The sequence below is a fragment of the Salvelinus namaycush genome, chromosome 14, assembly GCF_016432855.1.
Source record: "Salvelinus namaycush isolate Seneca chromosome 14, SaNama_1.0, whole genome shotgun sequence".
Lineage (NCBI taxonomy): Eukaryota > Metazoa > Chordata > Actinopteri > Salmoniformes > Salmonidae > Salvelinus > Salvelinus namaycush.
The window spans coordinates 8514560-8532722 of record NC_052320.1 but is presented as its reverse complement, the minus strand read 5'-3'; the positions used below and the strand labels follow the sequence as shown (position 1 = coordinate 8532722).

General features: G+C 42.0%; 1 protein-coding gene across 1 annotated transcript in view; it reads left to right on the top strand.

The window, feature by feature from the left end:
• LOC120059592 (polypeptide N-acetylgalactosaminyltransferase 6-like) overlaps positions 1-18163 on the top strand; it is a 32712-nt gene that overhangs the window by 11807 nt on the left and 2742 nt on the right. Inside the window, exons 5-11 of the mRNA XM_039008724.1 lie at positions 348-497; positions 12400-12634; positions 13440-13557; positions 14355-14555; positions 15165-15296; positions 15422-15523; positions 15745-15903. Of these exons, the coding sequence (XP_038864652.1) occupies positions 348-497; positions 12400-12634; positions 13440-13557; positions 14355-14555; positions 15165-15296; positions 15422-15523; positions 15745-15903 (1097 nt within the window). The remainder of the gene's footprint in view (positions 1-347; positions 498-12399; positions 12635-13439; positions 13558-14354; positions 14556-15164; positions 15297-15421; positions 15524-15744; positions 15904-18163) is intronic.

Sequence of the window (18163 nt, the reverse complement as noted above, 5' to 3'; positions counted from 1 at the left end):
AGTGTTCATTCAGTATTGTTGTAATTGTCATTATTACAAATAAAAATAAAGAATCGGCCAATTAATCGGTATCGGCTTTTTGGCCCTCCAATAATCGGTATCGGTATCGGCGTTGAAAAATCATATTCGGTCGACCTCTAGTTGACGCAGCTTGATTGCCGTTTCGCCAATAGGCGTTTTCAACGAGTTCAAAGCATGTGAACGCACATTCCCATTTTACAAGTAGTATTTTGTGTTTCCCACTTTGTTATTAACGCAGCATTAACCTCCTGTCATTAACCCCCATGCTCCAGACCACCTGAAGAAAATAATTTAATATCAGGTATGTGTTTCCTTCTTCCAACCAGAGCACCTGGGGACTCGGCTGGATGAGTATGTGAAACAGCTGAATATAGTGAAGGTGGTGAGACAGCAGGAGAGGAAGGGCCTGATCACAGCCAGGCTCCTGGGGGCCAGGGGGGCACTGGGACAGACACTCACCTTCCTGGACGCACACTGTGAGTAGTGATGGTTGGATGAATGAATGAATGCTGGGGGGCCCATTGAGAGAGACTCACCTTCCTGGACGCACACTGTGAGTAGTGATGGTTGGATGAATGAATGAATGCTGGGGGGCCCATTGAGAGAGACTCACCTTCCTGGACGCACACTGTGAGTAGTGATGGTTGGATGAATGAATGAATGCTGGGGGGCCCATTGAGAGAGACTCACCTTCCTGGACGCACACTATGATTAGTGATGGATGAATGAATGAATGAATGCTGGGAGGCCCAGGGACAGACACTCTCCTTCCTGGATGCAAACTGTGACTAGCTACTGTATATGCAAGAGTTGGCATGGTTTCAAATCGAGCCACGACCTCCTCATCCTACCTAGGTGGAGGGGGTAAAATGGAAGGATAGATGGAGGGGGTAAAATGGAAGGATAGGTGGAGGGGGTAAAATGGAAGGATAAGTGGAGGGGGTAAAATGGAAGGATAGATGGAGGGGGTAAAATGGAAGGATAGATCTAGGGGGTAAAATGGAAGGATGGGTGGAGGGGGTAAAATGGAAGGATAAGTGGAGGGGGTAAAATGGAAGGATAGATGGAGGGGGTAAAATGGAAGGATAAGTGGAGGGGGTAAAATGGAAGGATAAGTGGAGGGGGTAAAATGGAAGGATAGATCTATGGGGTAAAATGGAAGGAATGGTGGAGGGGGTAAAATGGAAGGAGCGCACTAGCTAGGTAGGACGTAGGACGGCGGACGTAAAGGTAACGTAAAGGTAATGGCGGACTGAACGAAGTTATGTAGAGCACCTCAAGATAAAACATAATATTCGAAATATCTGCTAAATTAGACTAAAATATTAGCACTAAATAATCTGGTGGGTGATAACCTTCAATCTGGATAATAACACAAAACAAATCCTAAGATTAGAGACATTTATCGACAAATATTACGAAAACAAGCAACACCCAAACATGACGGAGAGTAAGACAGGGGAACCGATTCAAAAACGAAAACGTGACTCCTCAACCGATACGGATGATTTAATATTCTCACCACCGGCAATGGTAAAGGTCGAAACCGATCTGTTAAAATCAATAAATGACAAACTGGGTATACTTGAATTAGTTAGTAAAGATATAAAAGAGTTGAAGGCAAGCCTAGAGATGAGTGATGAAAAAGCTGCGACATTGGAGAAGGAAACACACGCGCTAAAAGGGACAGTCAATAAAATTGAAACCGAAATGAATGAAATTAAAAAGGAGAACACCGTTCTGAAGGAATGCTTACTAGACATACAAACTAGATCCATGAGAGAGAATTTGGTACTTACAGGTATCCAAGAGAAAGAAGGAGAGGTTCCTGAATCTGTAGTTAGAGAGTTCCTTTTTGCAGCGCTTCAGATTCCACGCGAAGTTATCGATAAGATCCAACTTGAACGTGTACACCGCCTCGGACAGAGAGGGCAGAGGTACGAACGCCCAATCGTTGCCAAATTTGCTTCATTTAAAGATAAAATAATGGTTAAAAGCCTGGGTAAAAGACTTGCTGGGACCAAAATTGGCATGAATGATCAGTTTCCGAAAGAAATTGCAGAACGGCGCAAAGTTCTGTATCCAATTTTCAAAGAAAATAGATTAAAAGCGAAACGAGTAGCTCTCGTCGTTGATAAACTATATATTGATAACCAGTTGTTCAGAGACACAAAGACTACTCCATGGTTATTTTAAAAATTACAAAGTTCTCATAGATGAGGAAAATAAACACAATTCAAGCCCGGTTATTGATTGTAACAATACAATACAAAATATAGCTTTTCTATAAATCTTCATATATAACTAATTGAACACAAGCACTATTTCTACATAGTGAAGATAAAAACTAAGTAAACAGAAGGCACAGTATGTGTGGATGGTGTGGTGTGTCTTTATTTTTATTTGTTATGTTTGGAAAGTTGAGTGAGTGAGTAATGAAATAGTTGCATATCCCAGAGCCAGTGTATTGCTGTGGGCCGGGTATGAGAGGGCTTTCAATGTTGTTCAGATGATGGATATACTTTTATAATGAATTATACGTCTTATTTATTTATTGTCCTATCATGGGGAACTACATTTTTAAAATAAATTATATCTAATTATTTATTATCCTATTTTAATGGTACGGTCCATGGCCCTATACCCTAGACACCCACATGAATGGCCCAGATACTAAGGAGAAGTCCCTAACTGTTTTATGTGCATGCTGTAAGCGGTCTGTATGCAGCCAAAATGAGGTCAGGGACCAAGAGCAGCACTGCCCCCTCAAGATTCTGAGCCTGCTTGGCAGGGTTGGTCCTGCAAAGCCAAAGCCCCCTAAAGGGAGAGCGTAATAAACAAGGAAATTCTCAAAGCTGCTAATGAGAACCTTGACGACCTTGTACCTAGCCGGTGGGGATTCCGGTGGGGTGCCCCCACTCAGGCAGTGGCAGTGCTGGCAACACTAGCTGCAGTAACCCATGGGGAGGGGGTCACACTCGGACATTCAGAGAGGGGGTATATTATTGTGGCCCTGGTGGCACGAAATCAAGTCGGACTGCATGGAGATGCTTGGGAACATGGTCAAAATGGATGACCGTATTGTGGGTGTTTCAGGAAGAAGGTGTACATTTGACCTCCATCATTTAGGATGTGACAATGGTAAATAAATCTCTACATTTATGCTCATTTTTTGCGCGGTCTTGCAGGCCTTCTCATGCAGCTGCAACTGCAAGTACATTTGTAAATCATGATCCATCTTGAGTTGGGCTCTGGGATGGTGCAATTGTTGAGAGGGTGAGCTTATGGTTGTGTGGGGGTAAGGGCTGAATGTGTGTGGGTGTATGTGTGTATCCCACAACTGTTGCGAAGGAAGAAGTAAAAGATGTTACGGACTATAGAGGATGATTCACAGCAATATGTAATAAAAATCGAGGTGAGGGCGATGGAAATGCATTTGGCAATGGATCTGCTTCGGTTCGGTGGATGGCGCTGTGTGCACTTTTCGAAGGATGGATCCCAGTCGGTCCGGGGCTGTGCGATGCGGGGGGTCGGGGGTGGTCTGCCGGTCATTGGGATGACAACCCAACTCGAGATGGGGGCTTTTGGCGGGTGGAATAGTGGGGACCAATTGGAGGTTTGCTTAGTGGAGATGCAAATGTCATGGTACAACTATATAGACACTCAATCATTATGTTACTTTTTAATAGGACGTTTACAAACATATATTTTGATAAAAATAATTGAAAGGTGTGTCTCATTATGGTAAGTGGTGAAATAAGTATAGCCAGTTACAATTGTAATGGCTTAGCAGATAATAAGAAAAGACGATCAGTATTTACCTGGCTAAAAGAGAAGGATTATAATATCTACTGTTTACAGGAAACCCATTCGACAGTTTTAGATGAAGTTTTGTGGAAAAAGAACTGGGGGGGCGAAATATATTTCTCCCATGGGCAAAGAAATTCAAAAGGGGTGATGGTTTTAATTAATAATAACTTTGATCCAAATGTGCAACTTGTCCAAACAGATCCTCAAGGTAGATGGATTATTTTAAATATGTTATTGGACAATAAACATATAAGGCTTATTAACCTATACGGTCCGAATAATGATGATCCAAGCTTCTTTGACAATATATATAAGAATGTATCAACTCTACAAGCAACACTAGACTCTATTATTATAGTGGGAGATTTTAATACGGTCTTAAATACCTCTATGGACCGGAAAGGAAATCACACTACAAACTATCACCCTCAGGCACTTAAGGAAATCAGGAATGTCATGGATATATTGGAATTAGTGGATATATGGAGACTTAAATACCCTGACCTAGTGAGATATACATGGCGGAGGCTTAATCAAGCTAGTCGCCTTGACTACTTTCTTATATCATTCTCTCTGGCACCAAAAGTTAAAAAGTGTTTGATAGGGGACAGAATGCGGTCGGACCATCACATAATTGGCATATATATTACTCTTACAGAATTTCCACGTGGGCGAGGATATTGGAAATTTAATCAAAGCCTACTAGATGATAAATTGTTTAGAACTAGGACAGAAGAATTTATAACTGACTTTTTTAGACATAACATAGGTACAGCAGATCCCCATATTGTATGGGACACTTTTAAGTGTGGCTTTAGAGGCCATGCAATTCAGTACTCATCTATAAAACAAAAGCAATTTCGATCAAAAGAGTCCATATTAACAAAGGAAATTGAAGGACTAACAGTACAGTTAGATAACAATAAAAACGGTACCATAGAGGCACAGAATAAGTTAGAGGAAAAACAAAAAGAAATGGAGGAACTTATTCAAGAAAGATCCAGTGTAATATATTACAAAAATAAAGCGAACTGGATGGAATATGGGGAAAAATGCACCAAATTCTTTTTCAATCTTCAATATAGAAATGCTACCAAAAAAAACGTATTAAAACTTGTTACAAATGATGGAGTCACGCATGATTCACCAAATGATATTTTGAAAGAGGAAGTAAAGTACTTTAAGAATATATTTTCGTTTCAGGCTCCTCCATCTCCACTAACTGAAACTAATTGTATGGATTTTTTCCCTAATAATAATGTAAAATTAACATCTGTACCGAAAGACTCATGTGAAGGCCTAATTACAGAGGAGGAACTACTTGATGCAATTGGGGCCTTTAAGGATGGGAAAACTCCAGGACTGGATGGCATACCAGTGGAAGTATACAAACATTTTTTTGATATACTCAAAGGACCATTATTAGCTTGTTTTAACCACTCCTATATAAATGATAGATTATCAGACACGCAACAAGAAGGTGTGATATCATTATTACTGAAACAGGACCCAAGTGGTATATATAAAGATCCAGTCCATTTAAAAAATTGGAGACCTCTTACACTTCAGTGTTGTGATGCAAAAATCCTAGCAAAATGCTTGGCGCATAGAATAAAAAAAGTTTTGTCAGATATTATTCATCCTAATCAGACAGGTTTTTTACATGGACGATACATTGGAGATAATATAAGGCAAGTACTGGAAACAATAGAACACTATGAAATATCGGGGACACCAGGCCTGGTTTTCATAGCTGATTTTGAAAAGGCTTTTGATAAAGTACGACTGGAGTTTATATATAAATGCCTAGAATATTTCAATTTTGGGGAATCTCTTATAAAATGGGTAAAAATTATGTATAGTAACCCTAGGTGTAAAATAGTAAATAATGGCTACATCTCAGAAAGTTTTAAACTATCTAGAGGAGTAAAACAAGGTTGGAACGGCAAGCCAGATAAAATTAAAAGGGCCTATTTATATAACGAATATGAATTCGGAGGGCAGAAATTATTAAATATTAAAGCATTAGACCTCTCACTAAAGGCATCAGTCATACAAAAGTTATACTTAAATCCAAACTGGTTCTCTAGTAGATTGGTACGAATGTCTCATCCTATGTTCAAGAAGGGCCTTTTTCCCTTTATTCAGATTACACCTGCTCACTTTCGGTTGCTTGAAAAGGAAATAATCTCCAAAATATCTTTCTTTTTTAAGCAAGCCTTAGAAAGTTGGTTGCAATTTCAGTTTAATCCACCTGAAAGGACGGAACAAATAGTACAACAAATCTTGTGGTTAAATTCAAATATAGTAATTGATAAAAAAACTGTATTTATCGAAGAAATGTTTAAAAAAGGTATAATTTTTGTGAATGATATCATAAATAGGACTGGTGGAGTAATGTCACACATGCAGCTAACACAGACATATGGAAATGTCTGCTCTACCCAAAATTACAACCAATTAATTGCAGCATTACCACAAAAATGGAAGAGGCAGGTGGAAGGGGATAAAAGTAAGGAACTTGTATGTCGGCCTTATATTAAAGAACATAAATGGTTAAAGAAAAGTGTGATAAATAAAAACATATACCAATTTCATTTAAGGATCAAAAAACTTACAGCTGTGCCATATAAATTGCAAAATAGTTGGGAAGAGATTTTCGATGTACCCATTCCATGGCACATGGTGTATGAATTGATACGCAAAACAACGCCGGATTCAAAACTTCGAATTTTTCAATTTAAATTATTGTACAAAATTCTTGCAACTAATAGAATGTTATATATATGGGGGATACAATCTTCCCAGCTCTGTAGATTCTGCTGTGAGGAGGCAGAGTCATTAGACCATTTATTTTGGTATTGTCCGCATGTAGCTCGTTTTTGGTCACAGGTCCAGGAATGGTTGAAGAATTGCAACATTTGCGTAGAACTAACGCTACAGATAGCAATACTGGGGGATTTGAAAAGCCATAGTCAATCAATCAATAATATAATAATTATTTTAGCAAAAATGTTTATTTTTAATTTACAATCCGTGGAAGCTATGAGAATAGGAAGATTCAAATCTTTTGTGAAGCATCACAGCACAGTTGAAAAATATATGGCAAATAAAAATCCAAAATGGATGATGTTGGAAGATAGATGGGAAAGGTTGAGTGGAGCTGAAGGGTGGGACTAATAACAAGATAAACAATGTAGGGCATACGGGATCTGTGAAATGTGTATAGGTGCGGAGCTATTGTGAAATAGCACAGTTACAAGTGGAAATCAAACTGGATGGACAACAGAAATAGAGGAAGGACTAAGAACAAACAAGAGAGAACTATTATAAAGTAGACTGTGTCTGTAAAATGTGTATAAGATGTATAAATTGAAGGTAAAAACAGAAATGTTTATCAGTTTACTCCAATTGGGGGATCGGTGGTAGGGTTTGCGGGGAATAATAATAAAGGTATACTCTTTAAAAAAGTATGTATGTCTATGTAGGTATGTGTATGTATATATGTGTATATGTATGCATACGTGAATGGATATATATATTTACCCAAAAAAATATGGGGGATTGGAAATGATGCAGACAATTACATTGGAAGCAACATTCTTTCCGCAATATTAAGCTGATCCACCCCCCAAAAAAAAAAAAAAAAAAAAAAAAAAAAAAAATGGAAGGATAGGTGGAGGGGGTAAAATGGAAGGATAAGTGGAGGGGGTAAAATGGAAGGATAGATGTAGGTGGTAAAATGGAAGGATAGATGTAGGGGGTAAAATGGAAGGATAAGTGGAGGGGGTAAAATGGAAGGATAGGTGGAGGGGGTAAAATGGTACCCATTAGATCAATCCATTTACGACCATTGTGCTAGATCTAGGTATTTGTTTAAATGTTTAGTACAGATAAACTACCTATAATCTAATAACTGAGTTTATAAACTACTTTTAAACCCTATATAAATCATGTTATGTATATATTATTGTAAAGTGTTAAAGTTATGTGGTAGATTTTCTAATGTGTTAATGTTTGTACCAAGAAGTTGCCCCGCTGTCTGCCTGTGATATTTATATTGAGTTCTTTAAAGCAGTGTTTCCCAGTCCTGGTCCTGGGAACTCAAAGGGGTGCACATTATAGTTGTTGCCCTCGCAACTAATACACCTGATTTAGAACATCAAATTGATGCCTGATGACTTGATTAGTGTAATGAAGTGTGTTAGCACTAGAGCAAAACCAGAAATGTTGGGAAAAAGACCCAATGCAGAAGTTTTTATATCAAATAATTTGGGTAACAATGAATTACCTTACTGTAAAAGATTTCCATTAAAATAGGCAAAAATAGCTTTTTAGCAAAAACGTGGTCTGAGTGGAAGGGGGAAAAACTAGCTGTTATTGGCTGAGAGGTTTGGTAGTCTTTTTATTGGCAGAGAGGTTTGGAACTATTTTTATTATTGGTCTATTAACCAATTTACTGCAAAGTGATGTCACTATGGAAAGTTGAAACTCCCGACCATACAAACCTTCTGATTTAAAAGTTCCTGTGTAGATGAGTATTTTCAACCAGAAACTATCAGGAAAGAACACTGATTAAAAAAAAATAGTGGTTAGTGGCCTTAGGTCAGGACTAGTCGGTTTGTCTCAGTTAGATGTCCGTTGTAGATTGGGGTTCTCTTAGTAGTCAACAGTTGAAACCTGTTCTTCAGGTTATCCTGCTAGAACCTAGATGTGCGACACCATTCCACACACATATACTTAGAGAGATGTAAAGTGGAGTGATGAAGGGCTATAAATTCAGATACAAGGTGATAAAGGCATTGCATGGATATATATACAGTATATATATATATACACTGCTCAAAAAAATAAAGGGAACACTAAAATAACACATCCTAGATCTGAATGAATGAAATATTCTTATTAAATACTTTTTTCTTTACATAGTTGAATGTGCTGACAACAGAATCACACAAAAATTATCAATGGAAATCAAATGTATCAACCCATGGAGGTCTGGATTTGGAGTCACACTCAAAATTAAAGTGGAAAACCACACTACAGGCTGATCCAACTTTGATGTAATGTCCTTAAAACAAGTCAAAATGAGGCTCAGTAGTGTGTGTGGCCTCCACGTGCCTGTATGACCTCCCTACAACGCCTGGGCATGCTCCTGATGAGGTGGCGGATGGTCTCCTGAGGGATCTCCTCCCAGACCTGGACTAACTCCTGGACAGTCTGTGGTGCAACGTGGCGTTGGTGGATAGAGCGAGACATGATGTCCCAGATGTGCTCAATTGGATTCAGGTCTGGGGAACGGGCGGGCCAGTCCATAGCATCAATGCCTTCCTCTTGCAGGAACTGCTGACACACTCCAGCCACATGAGGTCTAGCATTGTCTTGCATTAGGAGGAACCCAGGGCCAACCGCACCAGCATATGGTCTCACAAGGGGTCTGAGGATCTCATCTCGGTACCTAATGGCAGTCAGGCTACCTCTGGCGAGCACATAGAGGGCTGTGCGGCCCCCCAAAGAAATGCCACCCCACACCATGACTGACCCAACACCAAACCGGTCATGCTGGAGGATGTTGCAGGCAGCAGAACGTTCTCCACGGCGTCTCCAGACTGTCACGTCTGTCACATGTGCGTGTGAACCTGCTTTCATCTGTGAAGAGCACAGGGCGCCAGTGGCGAATTTGCCAATCTTGGTGTTCTCTGGCAAATGCCAAACGTCCTGCACGGTGTTGGGCTGTAAGCACAACCCCCACCTGTGGACGTCGGGCCCTCATACCACCCTCATGGAGTCTGTTTCTGACCGTTTGAGCAGACACATGCACATTTGTGGCCTGCTGGAGGTCATTTTGCAGGGCTCTGGCAGTGCTCCTCCTTGCACAAAGGCGGAGGTAGCTGTCCTGCTGCTGGGTTGTTGCCCTCCTACGGCCTCCTCCACGTCTCCTGATGTACTGGCCTGTCTCCTGGTAGCGCCTCCATGCTCTGGACACTACGCTGACAGACACAGCAAACCTTCTTGCCACAGCTCGCATTGATGTGTCATCCTGGATGAGCTGCACTACCTGAGCCACTTGTGTGGGTTGTAGACTCCGTCTCATGCTACCACTAGAGTGAAAGCACCGCCAGCATTCAAAAGTGACCAAAACATCAGCCAGGAAGCATAGGAACTGAGAAGTGGTCTGTGGTCACCACCTGCAGAACCACTCCTTTATTGGGGGTGTCTTGCTAATTGCCTATAATTTCCACCTTTTGTCTATTCCATTTGCACAACAGCATGTGAAATTTATTGTCAATCAGTGTTGCTTCCTAAGTGGACAGTTTGATTTCACAGAAGTGTGATTGACTTGGAGTTACATTGTGTTGTTTAAGTGTTCCCTTTATTTTTTTGAGCAGTGTATATACACTGTGGCCAGTTCATTAGGTAGTACCAGGTCAGACCCCCTAGCCTGAATACTTCGGTGCATGAAACATTGCTCAATTGGTATCAAGGGACCTAACGTGTGCCAGGAAAACATTCCCCACACCATTACACCACCGCCTCCAGCCTGTACCGTTGACACCAGGCAGGATTGGGGAATGAACTCATGCTGATTACACCAAATCCTGACTCTGCCATCAGCATGACGCAACAGGAACCGGGATTCTTTGGACCAGGCAAAGTTTTTCCACTCCTCAATTGTCCAGTGTTGGTGATTGCGTGCCCACTGGAGCTGCTGCTTCTTGTTTTTGGTAGGAGTGGAACCCAGTGTGGTCATCTGCTGCAATAGCCCATCCATGACAAGGAACAACAAGTTGTGCATTCCGGGATGCCGTTCTGCACACCACTGTTTGTGGCCCGCTTGTTAGCTTGCACGATTCTTGCTATTCTCCATTGACATCTCATCAACGAGCTGTTTTCGCCCACAGGACTGCCGCTGACTGCATGTTTTGTTTGTCGCACCAGTCTTGGAGAAGCAGCCCGTGATTGGAGAGCAGAAGACAAGGGACACATTGGAGGATAGAATAGGTATTGTTTTACCCTGCGTGAAAAGCCCAGGAGGCCGGCTGTTTCTGAGATACTGGAACCGGCGAGCCTGGCACTGACGATCATACAGTACCATGCTCAAAGTTGCTTAGGTTACTTGTATGCCCATTCTAAAGTTCAATCGAATAGTAACTGAATGGCCCGACGCCTGTCTGGCTGCTTTATACAGCAAGTCGTGGCCACGTGACTCACTGTCTGTAGGAGCGAAACATTTTTGTAAACGTGTACATAATAAAGTGGCCACTGAATTTATGAAACGTATACAAATACATACACAAATACTGTGAATTATCAGAGTCATCCTGTAAAGGGGTCTGAGGCCAGAGGGGTATCCTACGAAGCAGGTTTGAGAAGTTAGCAAGGTAACTTGTAGCCTAGCGGTTAGCCTAGCGGTTAGAGCTTTTTGCCAGTAACCGAAAGGTGGCTAGTTTGAATCACCGAGCCGACAAGGTGAAAAATCTGTTTGTGCCCTTGAGCAAGGCACTTAATCATAATTTCTCTGGATAAGAGCGTCTGCTAAATGACTAACATGTATAAATGTAAAAAATTGGTCAACTTGGGATAACTGGTCATACGAAAGTGGCTCAGCTTTTAGCCAGGTAAATTTCTATGGCAACGAATCCTTCACAACTAACCTGCTCTGGGCCAGGCTAACTCACGGCTAAACTTCCCTGAATGAAATTAATGAGCCTGTAACGCCCTGACCATAGAGAGCTGTTTATTCTCTATGTTGGTTAGGTCGGGTGTGATTAAGGGTGGGTTATCTAGGGGAATTGGTATGTCTATGTTGGCCCGGTATGGTTCCCAATCAGAGGCAGCTGTTTATCGTTGTCTCTGATTGGGGATCATATTTAGGTAGCCATTTCCCTATTGTGCTTTGTGGGATCTTGTCTAGGTATAGTTGCCTGTGAGCACTACTCTGAGCTTCACGTTTCGTTTGTTCGCCTTATTGTTTTTTTGTTCTTTAAGTTTCTCTTCCAAATAAAGAGGATGGAAACATACCACGCTGCATCTTGGTCCACTCCTTATAACGATCGTGACAGAGCCATGTGTTGAGGACCAATGAAGTCAGATTCCCTCCCTCTTGCAAAGATCGCATCATCATCCCCTTCATATTTTATAAATGACATGTTTTTTGTTGTTGTTGTGATAAAACATTTTAATATATCACAATACACATTTAGTAATAACCGGATGTATTTTAAACTTCACGCAATGTAACACTTTTGTATGACTTAATAAAAAAGGATAGACGAGAGTGGGGGAGAAAAGGTGGTTGTACATTGATAAGCACACCAAAGACTGCATTAACCATATGTAAATTAACCATATGTAAATTAACCATATGTAATCAAATAAAGAGGGCACTTCTAAAAGCCTGTTTCACACCAAGGCCTGCTGAGATTGCTCCTCTCACCTCCTCTCACCTCCTCTCATATCCTCTCACCTCCTCTCACCCTCCTCTCCCCTCCTCTCCCCTCCTCTCACCCTCCTCTCCCCTCCTCTCACCCTCCTCTCCCCTCCTCTCACCCTCCTCTCCCCTCCCAGGTGAGTGTTTCCATGGCTGGCTGGAGCCCCTGCTTGCTCGTATCGTAGAGGAGCCCACGGCCGTGGTCAGCCCAGAGATCACCACCATCAACCTGAATAACTTTGCCTTCAAAAAGCCTGTAGCCACCGCTAAGGCCCAGAACAGAGGGAACTTTGACTGGAGCCTCACCTTCGGCTGGGAGGGCATCCCCGAGCAGGAGAGGAACAGACGCAAAGACGAGACCTACCCCGTCAAGTAAGGGCTAGGGACCCACCAAACATAATTTACATCATTTATTTAATTGACCCTTTATTTAACCCCCTGCATAGTGATGTTAATGAAAAGCTCACAATTCAGCATGTATAGTAACTTCAATATTACAGTAACATATTACACAACATTATCTCATGCTTTCAAACAGCGTTAATAAAGTGGAATATATCAAATATTTAGTCGAAAACAGCCATGTACATGGAGTGTACAAAACATTATGAACACCTGCTCTTTCCATGACATAGAATGACCAGGTGAATCCAGATGAAAGCTATGGTCACTTGTTAAATCCACTTCAATCGGTGTAGGTGAAAGGGAGAAGATGGGTTAAATCAATATCTTTAAGCCTAGAGACAATTGAGACATGGATTGTGTATTTGTGCCATTCAGACGGTGAATGGGCAAGACAAAAGATATAAGTTCCTTTTGAACTGGGTATTGTAGTTGGTGAGAGGCACACTGGGGGGGGGGGGGGGGGGGGGGACTGCAATGCTGCTGAGTTTGTATCAAGAATGGTCCAGCACCCAAAAGACATCCAGCAAACTTGACACAACTGTGGGAAGCATTGGAGTCAACATGGGCAGGCATCCCTGTGGAATCCTTTCAACACCTTGTAGAGTCCATGCCCTGATGAATTGAGTCTGTTCTGAGGGCAAAAGAGGGGGGGTGCAACTCAATATTAGGAAGGCGTTCTTAATGTTTTGTACACTCGGTGTAATACAATATTATCTCATGCTTTTGCATTGCATTGACACCATTTGTCACCTCTACGGGTCTGTTCCTTCAGAACTCCAACGTTTGCCGGTGGGCTCTTCTCCATCTCCAAGAAGTATTTTGAACACATTGGGACGTACGATGACAAGATGGAGATCTGGGGGGGTGAGAATGTGGAGATGTCCTTTAGGGTTAGTTTCCCCTCTGCCCTTTCCTCTAACAGTGTTAATGAAGTGGAACTTCAGCACGTCTAAAACACTGCGATATATATATAGAGAGTTTAGTCATTATGCTTTCTCAACGACATTCTCTTTCTGTTGATTATTACCTCAATTTAATTGGTTGAATGGTGTCATGTGACCTCAACGTTGTATATGGCTCTGGTCTGAAATAATCTCCCTTGTTTCTACAAATCTCCCACCTTAATTGCACATGTTGGAGTGATTGAAATGACATGTACTGTAACGTGTAAATGGTGTGAGCATGTGTATCTGCAATGGGAATTTCCAGGTGAAGGAAAAAGGACATCAGTCATAGGTAGTCAATCAATGTGGTTTATTACAAGTTGCAACCGGGAGACACCACCCAGCACAGAAGCAAAGGAAATGTCTAACTGGCCTCTTGGAGACAGGCACTTAATATCCTAATCAGACATACAGCACCAAATGTTCTGTAAACACTAGCCTCAGAGGCTTCTGGGAAGTCAAAACAGAAAGACAGTGGCTGCATTCCAAACACTTAACAGACATACCCTCTCTCAAGGGCATAAGGCGAGGGTAAGTGGACGAGGGTGTGTCTTTTTATGAATTTGAAACGCAGCCAGTGACTTTGTCAGCTGCTACAGGATCAGTGTTGTCATCAGAATGTCATCAATACAATTAGCAAATAATCGGTGTGTCCTTGGTCATTGTACCTCCAGTGACAAGGCAGGTCACTAAGTTATTCAGCTAACTGTTATCAACTTTCTGACACCACCCCCCTCCCCCAGGTGTGGCAGTGTGGGGGCCAGCTGGAGATCATTCCGTGTTCTGTGGTTGGTCACGTGTTCCGTACCAAGTCCCCCCACACCTTCCCTAAAGGCACTGAGGTCATCACACGGAACCAGGTACGATTAGCAGAGGTCTGGATGGACGACTACAAACGCATCTACTACCAACGCAACAGTAACGCTGCGAAGATGGCCAAAGAGGTATGTGCTCAGTCAACTGCAAGAGTCCTACACTGTACTGCTAGATATAGTTAAGCACATGGCATGTTTTCAATTACTCCCAAGTTTCATAATACTATTAGATAATCTTGTTTTGCCAGATTTGGTCATCTCACATTCGCTCGACACAAAAGGAAGATCTTAATCAAGGCTCACTGTAAGCCAGCACACTACTGTGCATAATGTGTGTCTGCACATACCGGAATCTGTTTATAAGATATTAATATGCAAATTGCATCTGGAGCAGGCCGAAATACAAGTTCTTATGAGTAGCTATATATGATATATGGGGTTAAAGTTAACTATCACTGCACAGGATTGAAGTTTTTCTCACTCATTTCCACTCCTCTGTCTGTTACAGAATGGGTTTGGTGACATCTCAGAGCATGTGAATCTTTGTTTTACAGAAAGGGTTTGGTGACATCTCAGAGCATGTGAATCTTTGTTTTACAGAAAGGGTTTGGTGACATCTCAGAGCATGTGAATCTTTGTTTTACAGAAAGGGTTTGGTGACGTCTCAGAGCATGTGAGTCTTTGTTTTACAGAAAGGGTTTGGTGACATCTCAGAGCATGTGAATCTTTGTTTTACAGAAAGGGTTTGGTGACATCTCAGAGCGTGCGAATCTGAGGGAGAGCCTACATTGTAAGAACTTCACCTGGTATTTGAATAATATCTACCCCGAGATGTTCGTACCAGACCTCACCCCGACCAAGTTTGGAGCGGTAAGTCTCGTTCCCAAATCCCTTCAGGTGTACACAAACACACTCACTCACAGTAGTCGTTTTCCGTTGTGCCTTAGGGACAGCAGTGCATGTTTATTTGCTGTGTTGATATCGTGTGTGTGCAGATTAAGAACTCTGGCACTCAGAGCTGTCTGGATGTAGGAGAAAACAACCAAGGAGGAAAGCCACTGATCATGTACACCTGCCACAACATGGGGGGCAATCAGGTACTGTACTGTGGTTGTGTGGTAGATGGTGACTCAGTATTGACTCTCATTGAATTGGATGATGTCTCTTTTGGAACAAGTAGGCTTAATGTATTCAAGGCTTAATGTACCCTTATCATAAAGACTTTATACATTCTCTGTAAGCCTTCAGATGGTTTAAAAAGGACCCAGTTTTGTAAGGAAAGTTCCTCAGTCTTTGTATCTCTTCTCTGTCACCCCAGTACTTTGAGTATACGTCCCATAAGGAGCTGCGTCACAACATAGGGAAGCAGCTGTGTCTACAGGCCAACCCCCAGCCAGACCAGGTTAAGATAGAGCTCTGTACACTGAAGGGCCAAGGGACCAGCGTGGCGCCACAACAGGAGTGGGTCTTTACAGAGGTAAGGAAAATGACCTGGACAAGCATGCATACACGCACACTCATACACAGTGCCTTCAAAGTATTATACTTATATACTAAAAGGGCATTATCATAATTTTCACATTCACAGTACTTTTCCAATCTCATAGTGTGGAAATATATACACAGTGCCTTCAGAAAGTATTCACACCCCTTGACTTTTTCTGCATTTTGTTGTTACAGCCTGAATTTTACATTTGAGATTTTGTCACTGGCCTACACACAACACCTCATAACATTATTCAACCACAAGATTTGGTTTTTCCAAGATTTAAAAATAACAATAATTTAAACAGACATTGGATGTCCCTTTGAGCATGGTGAAGTTATTAATTACACTTTGGATGGTGTATCAATACACTCAGTCACTACAAAGTTACAGGCGTCCTTCCTAACTCAGTTGTCAGAGAGGAAGGAAACCACTCAGGGATTTCACCATGAAGCCAATGGTGACTTTAAAACAGTTCCAGAGTTTAATGACTGTGATATGAGAACTGAGGATGGATCAACAACATTGTAGTTACTCAACAATACTAACCTTGAAAAGGAAGCCTGTACAGAAATAAAATATTACAAAACACGCATCTTATTTGCAGCAAGGCACTAAAGTAATGTATACACATACACACACACACACACACACACACACACACACACACACACACACACACACACACACACACACACACACACACACACAGTGCCTTCAGAAAGTATTCATACAGCTTGACTTATTCCACATTTTGTTGTGTTACAGCTTGAATTCTCCCTCATCCACACACAAATCTCCATAATGATAAAGTAAAACATGTTTTTAGAAATGTTAGCAAATGTATTGAAAAGGAAATGCAGAAATTTAATTTACGTAAGTACTCATACCCGAGTCAATACTTTGTAGAAGCACCTTTGGCAGTGATTACAGCTGTGAGTCTTTCTGGGTAAATCTCTAAGAGTTTTCCACACCTGGATTGTTCAACATTTGCCCATTATTCTTTTCAAAATTCTTCACGCTCTGTCAAATCGGTTGTTGATCATCGCTAGACAACCATGTTCAGGTATTACCATAGATTTTCAGGACAGTACCAGTCAAAAGTTTGGATAATAGAATAAAAGTGAAGACATCAAAACTATGAAATAACATATGGAATCATGTTAACTTCTTCTTTCACTGTCAACTGCGTTTATTTTCAGCAAACTTAACATGTGTAAATATTTGTATGAACATAACAAGATTCAACAACTGAAACATAAACTGAACAAGTTCCACAGACATGTGACTAACAGAAATGGAATAATGTGTCCCTGAACAAAGGGGCGGTCAAAATCAAAAGTAACAGTCAGTATCTGGTGTGGCCACCAGCTGCATTAAGTACTGCAGGGCATCTCCTCCTCATAGACTGCACCAGATTTGCCAGTTCTTGCTGTGAGATGTTACCCCACTCTTCCACCAAGGCACCTGCAAGTTCCCGGACATTTCTGGGGGGAATGGCCCTAGCCCTCACCCTCCGATCCAACAGGTCCCAGACGTGCTCAATGGGATTGAGATCCGGGCTCTTTGCTGTCCATGGCAGAACACTGACATTCCCATCTTGCAGGAAATCACACACAGAACGAGCAGTGTGCCTGGTGGCATTGTCATGCTGGAGGGTCATGTCAGGATGAGCCTGCAGGAAGGGTACCACATGAGGGAGGAGGATGTCTTCCCTGTAACTTTGAGATTGCCTTCAATAACAACAAGCTCAGTCCGATGATGCTGTGACACACTGCCCCAGACCATGACGGACTCTCCACCTCCAAATCGATCCCGCTCCAGAGTACAGGCCTCGGTGTAACGCTCATTCCTCAATCTGACCATCACCCCTGGTGAGACAAAACCGCGACTCGTCAGTGAGGAGCACTTTTTGCCAGTCCTGTCTGGTCCAGCGATGGTGGGTTTGTACCCATAGGTGACGTTGTTGCCGGTGATGTCTGGTGAGGACCTGTCTTACAACAGGCTTACAAGCCCTCAGTGCTGTCTCTCTCAGCCAATTGTGGACAGTCTGAGCACTGATGGAGGGGTTGTGTGTTCCTGGTGTAACTCAGGCAGTTGTTGCCATCCTGTACCTGTCCCGCAGGTGTGATGTTCGGATGTACCGATTCTGTGCAGGTGTTGTTACACTTGGTCTGCTACTGCGAGGACGATCAGCTGTCCGCGCTGTCTTAGGCGTCTCACAGTACAGACATTGCAATTTATTGCCCTG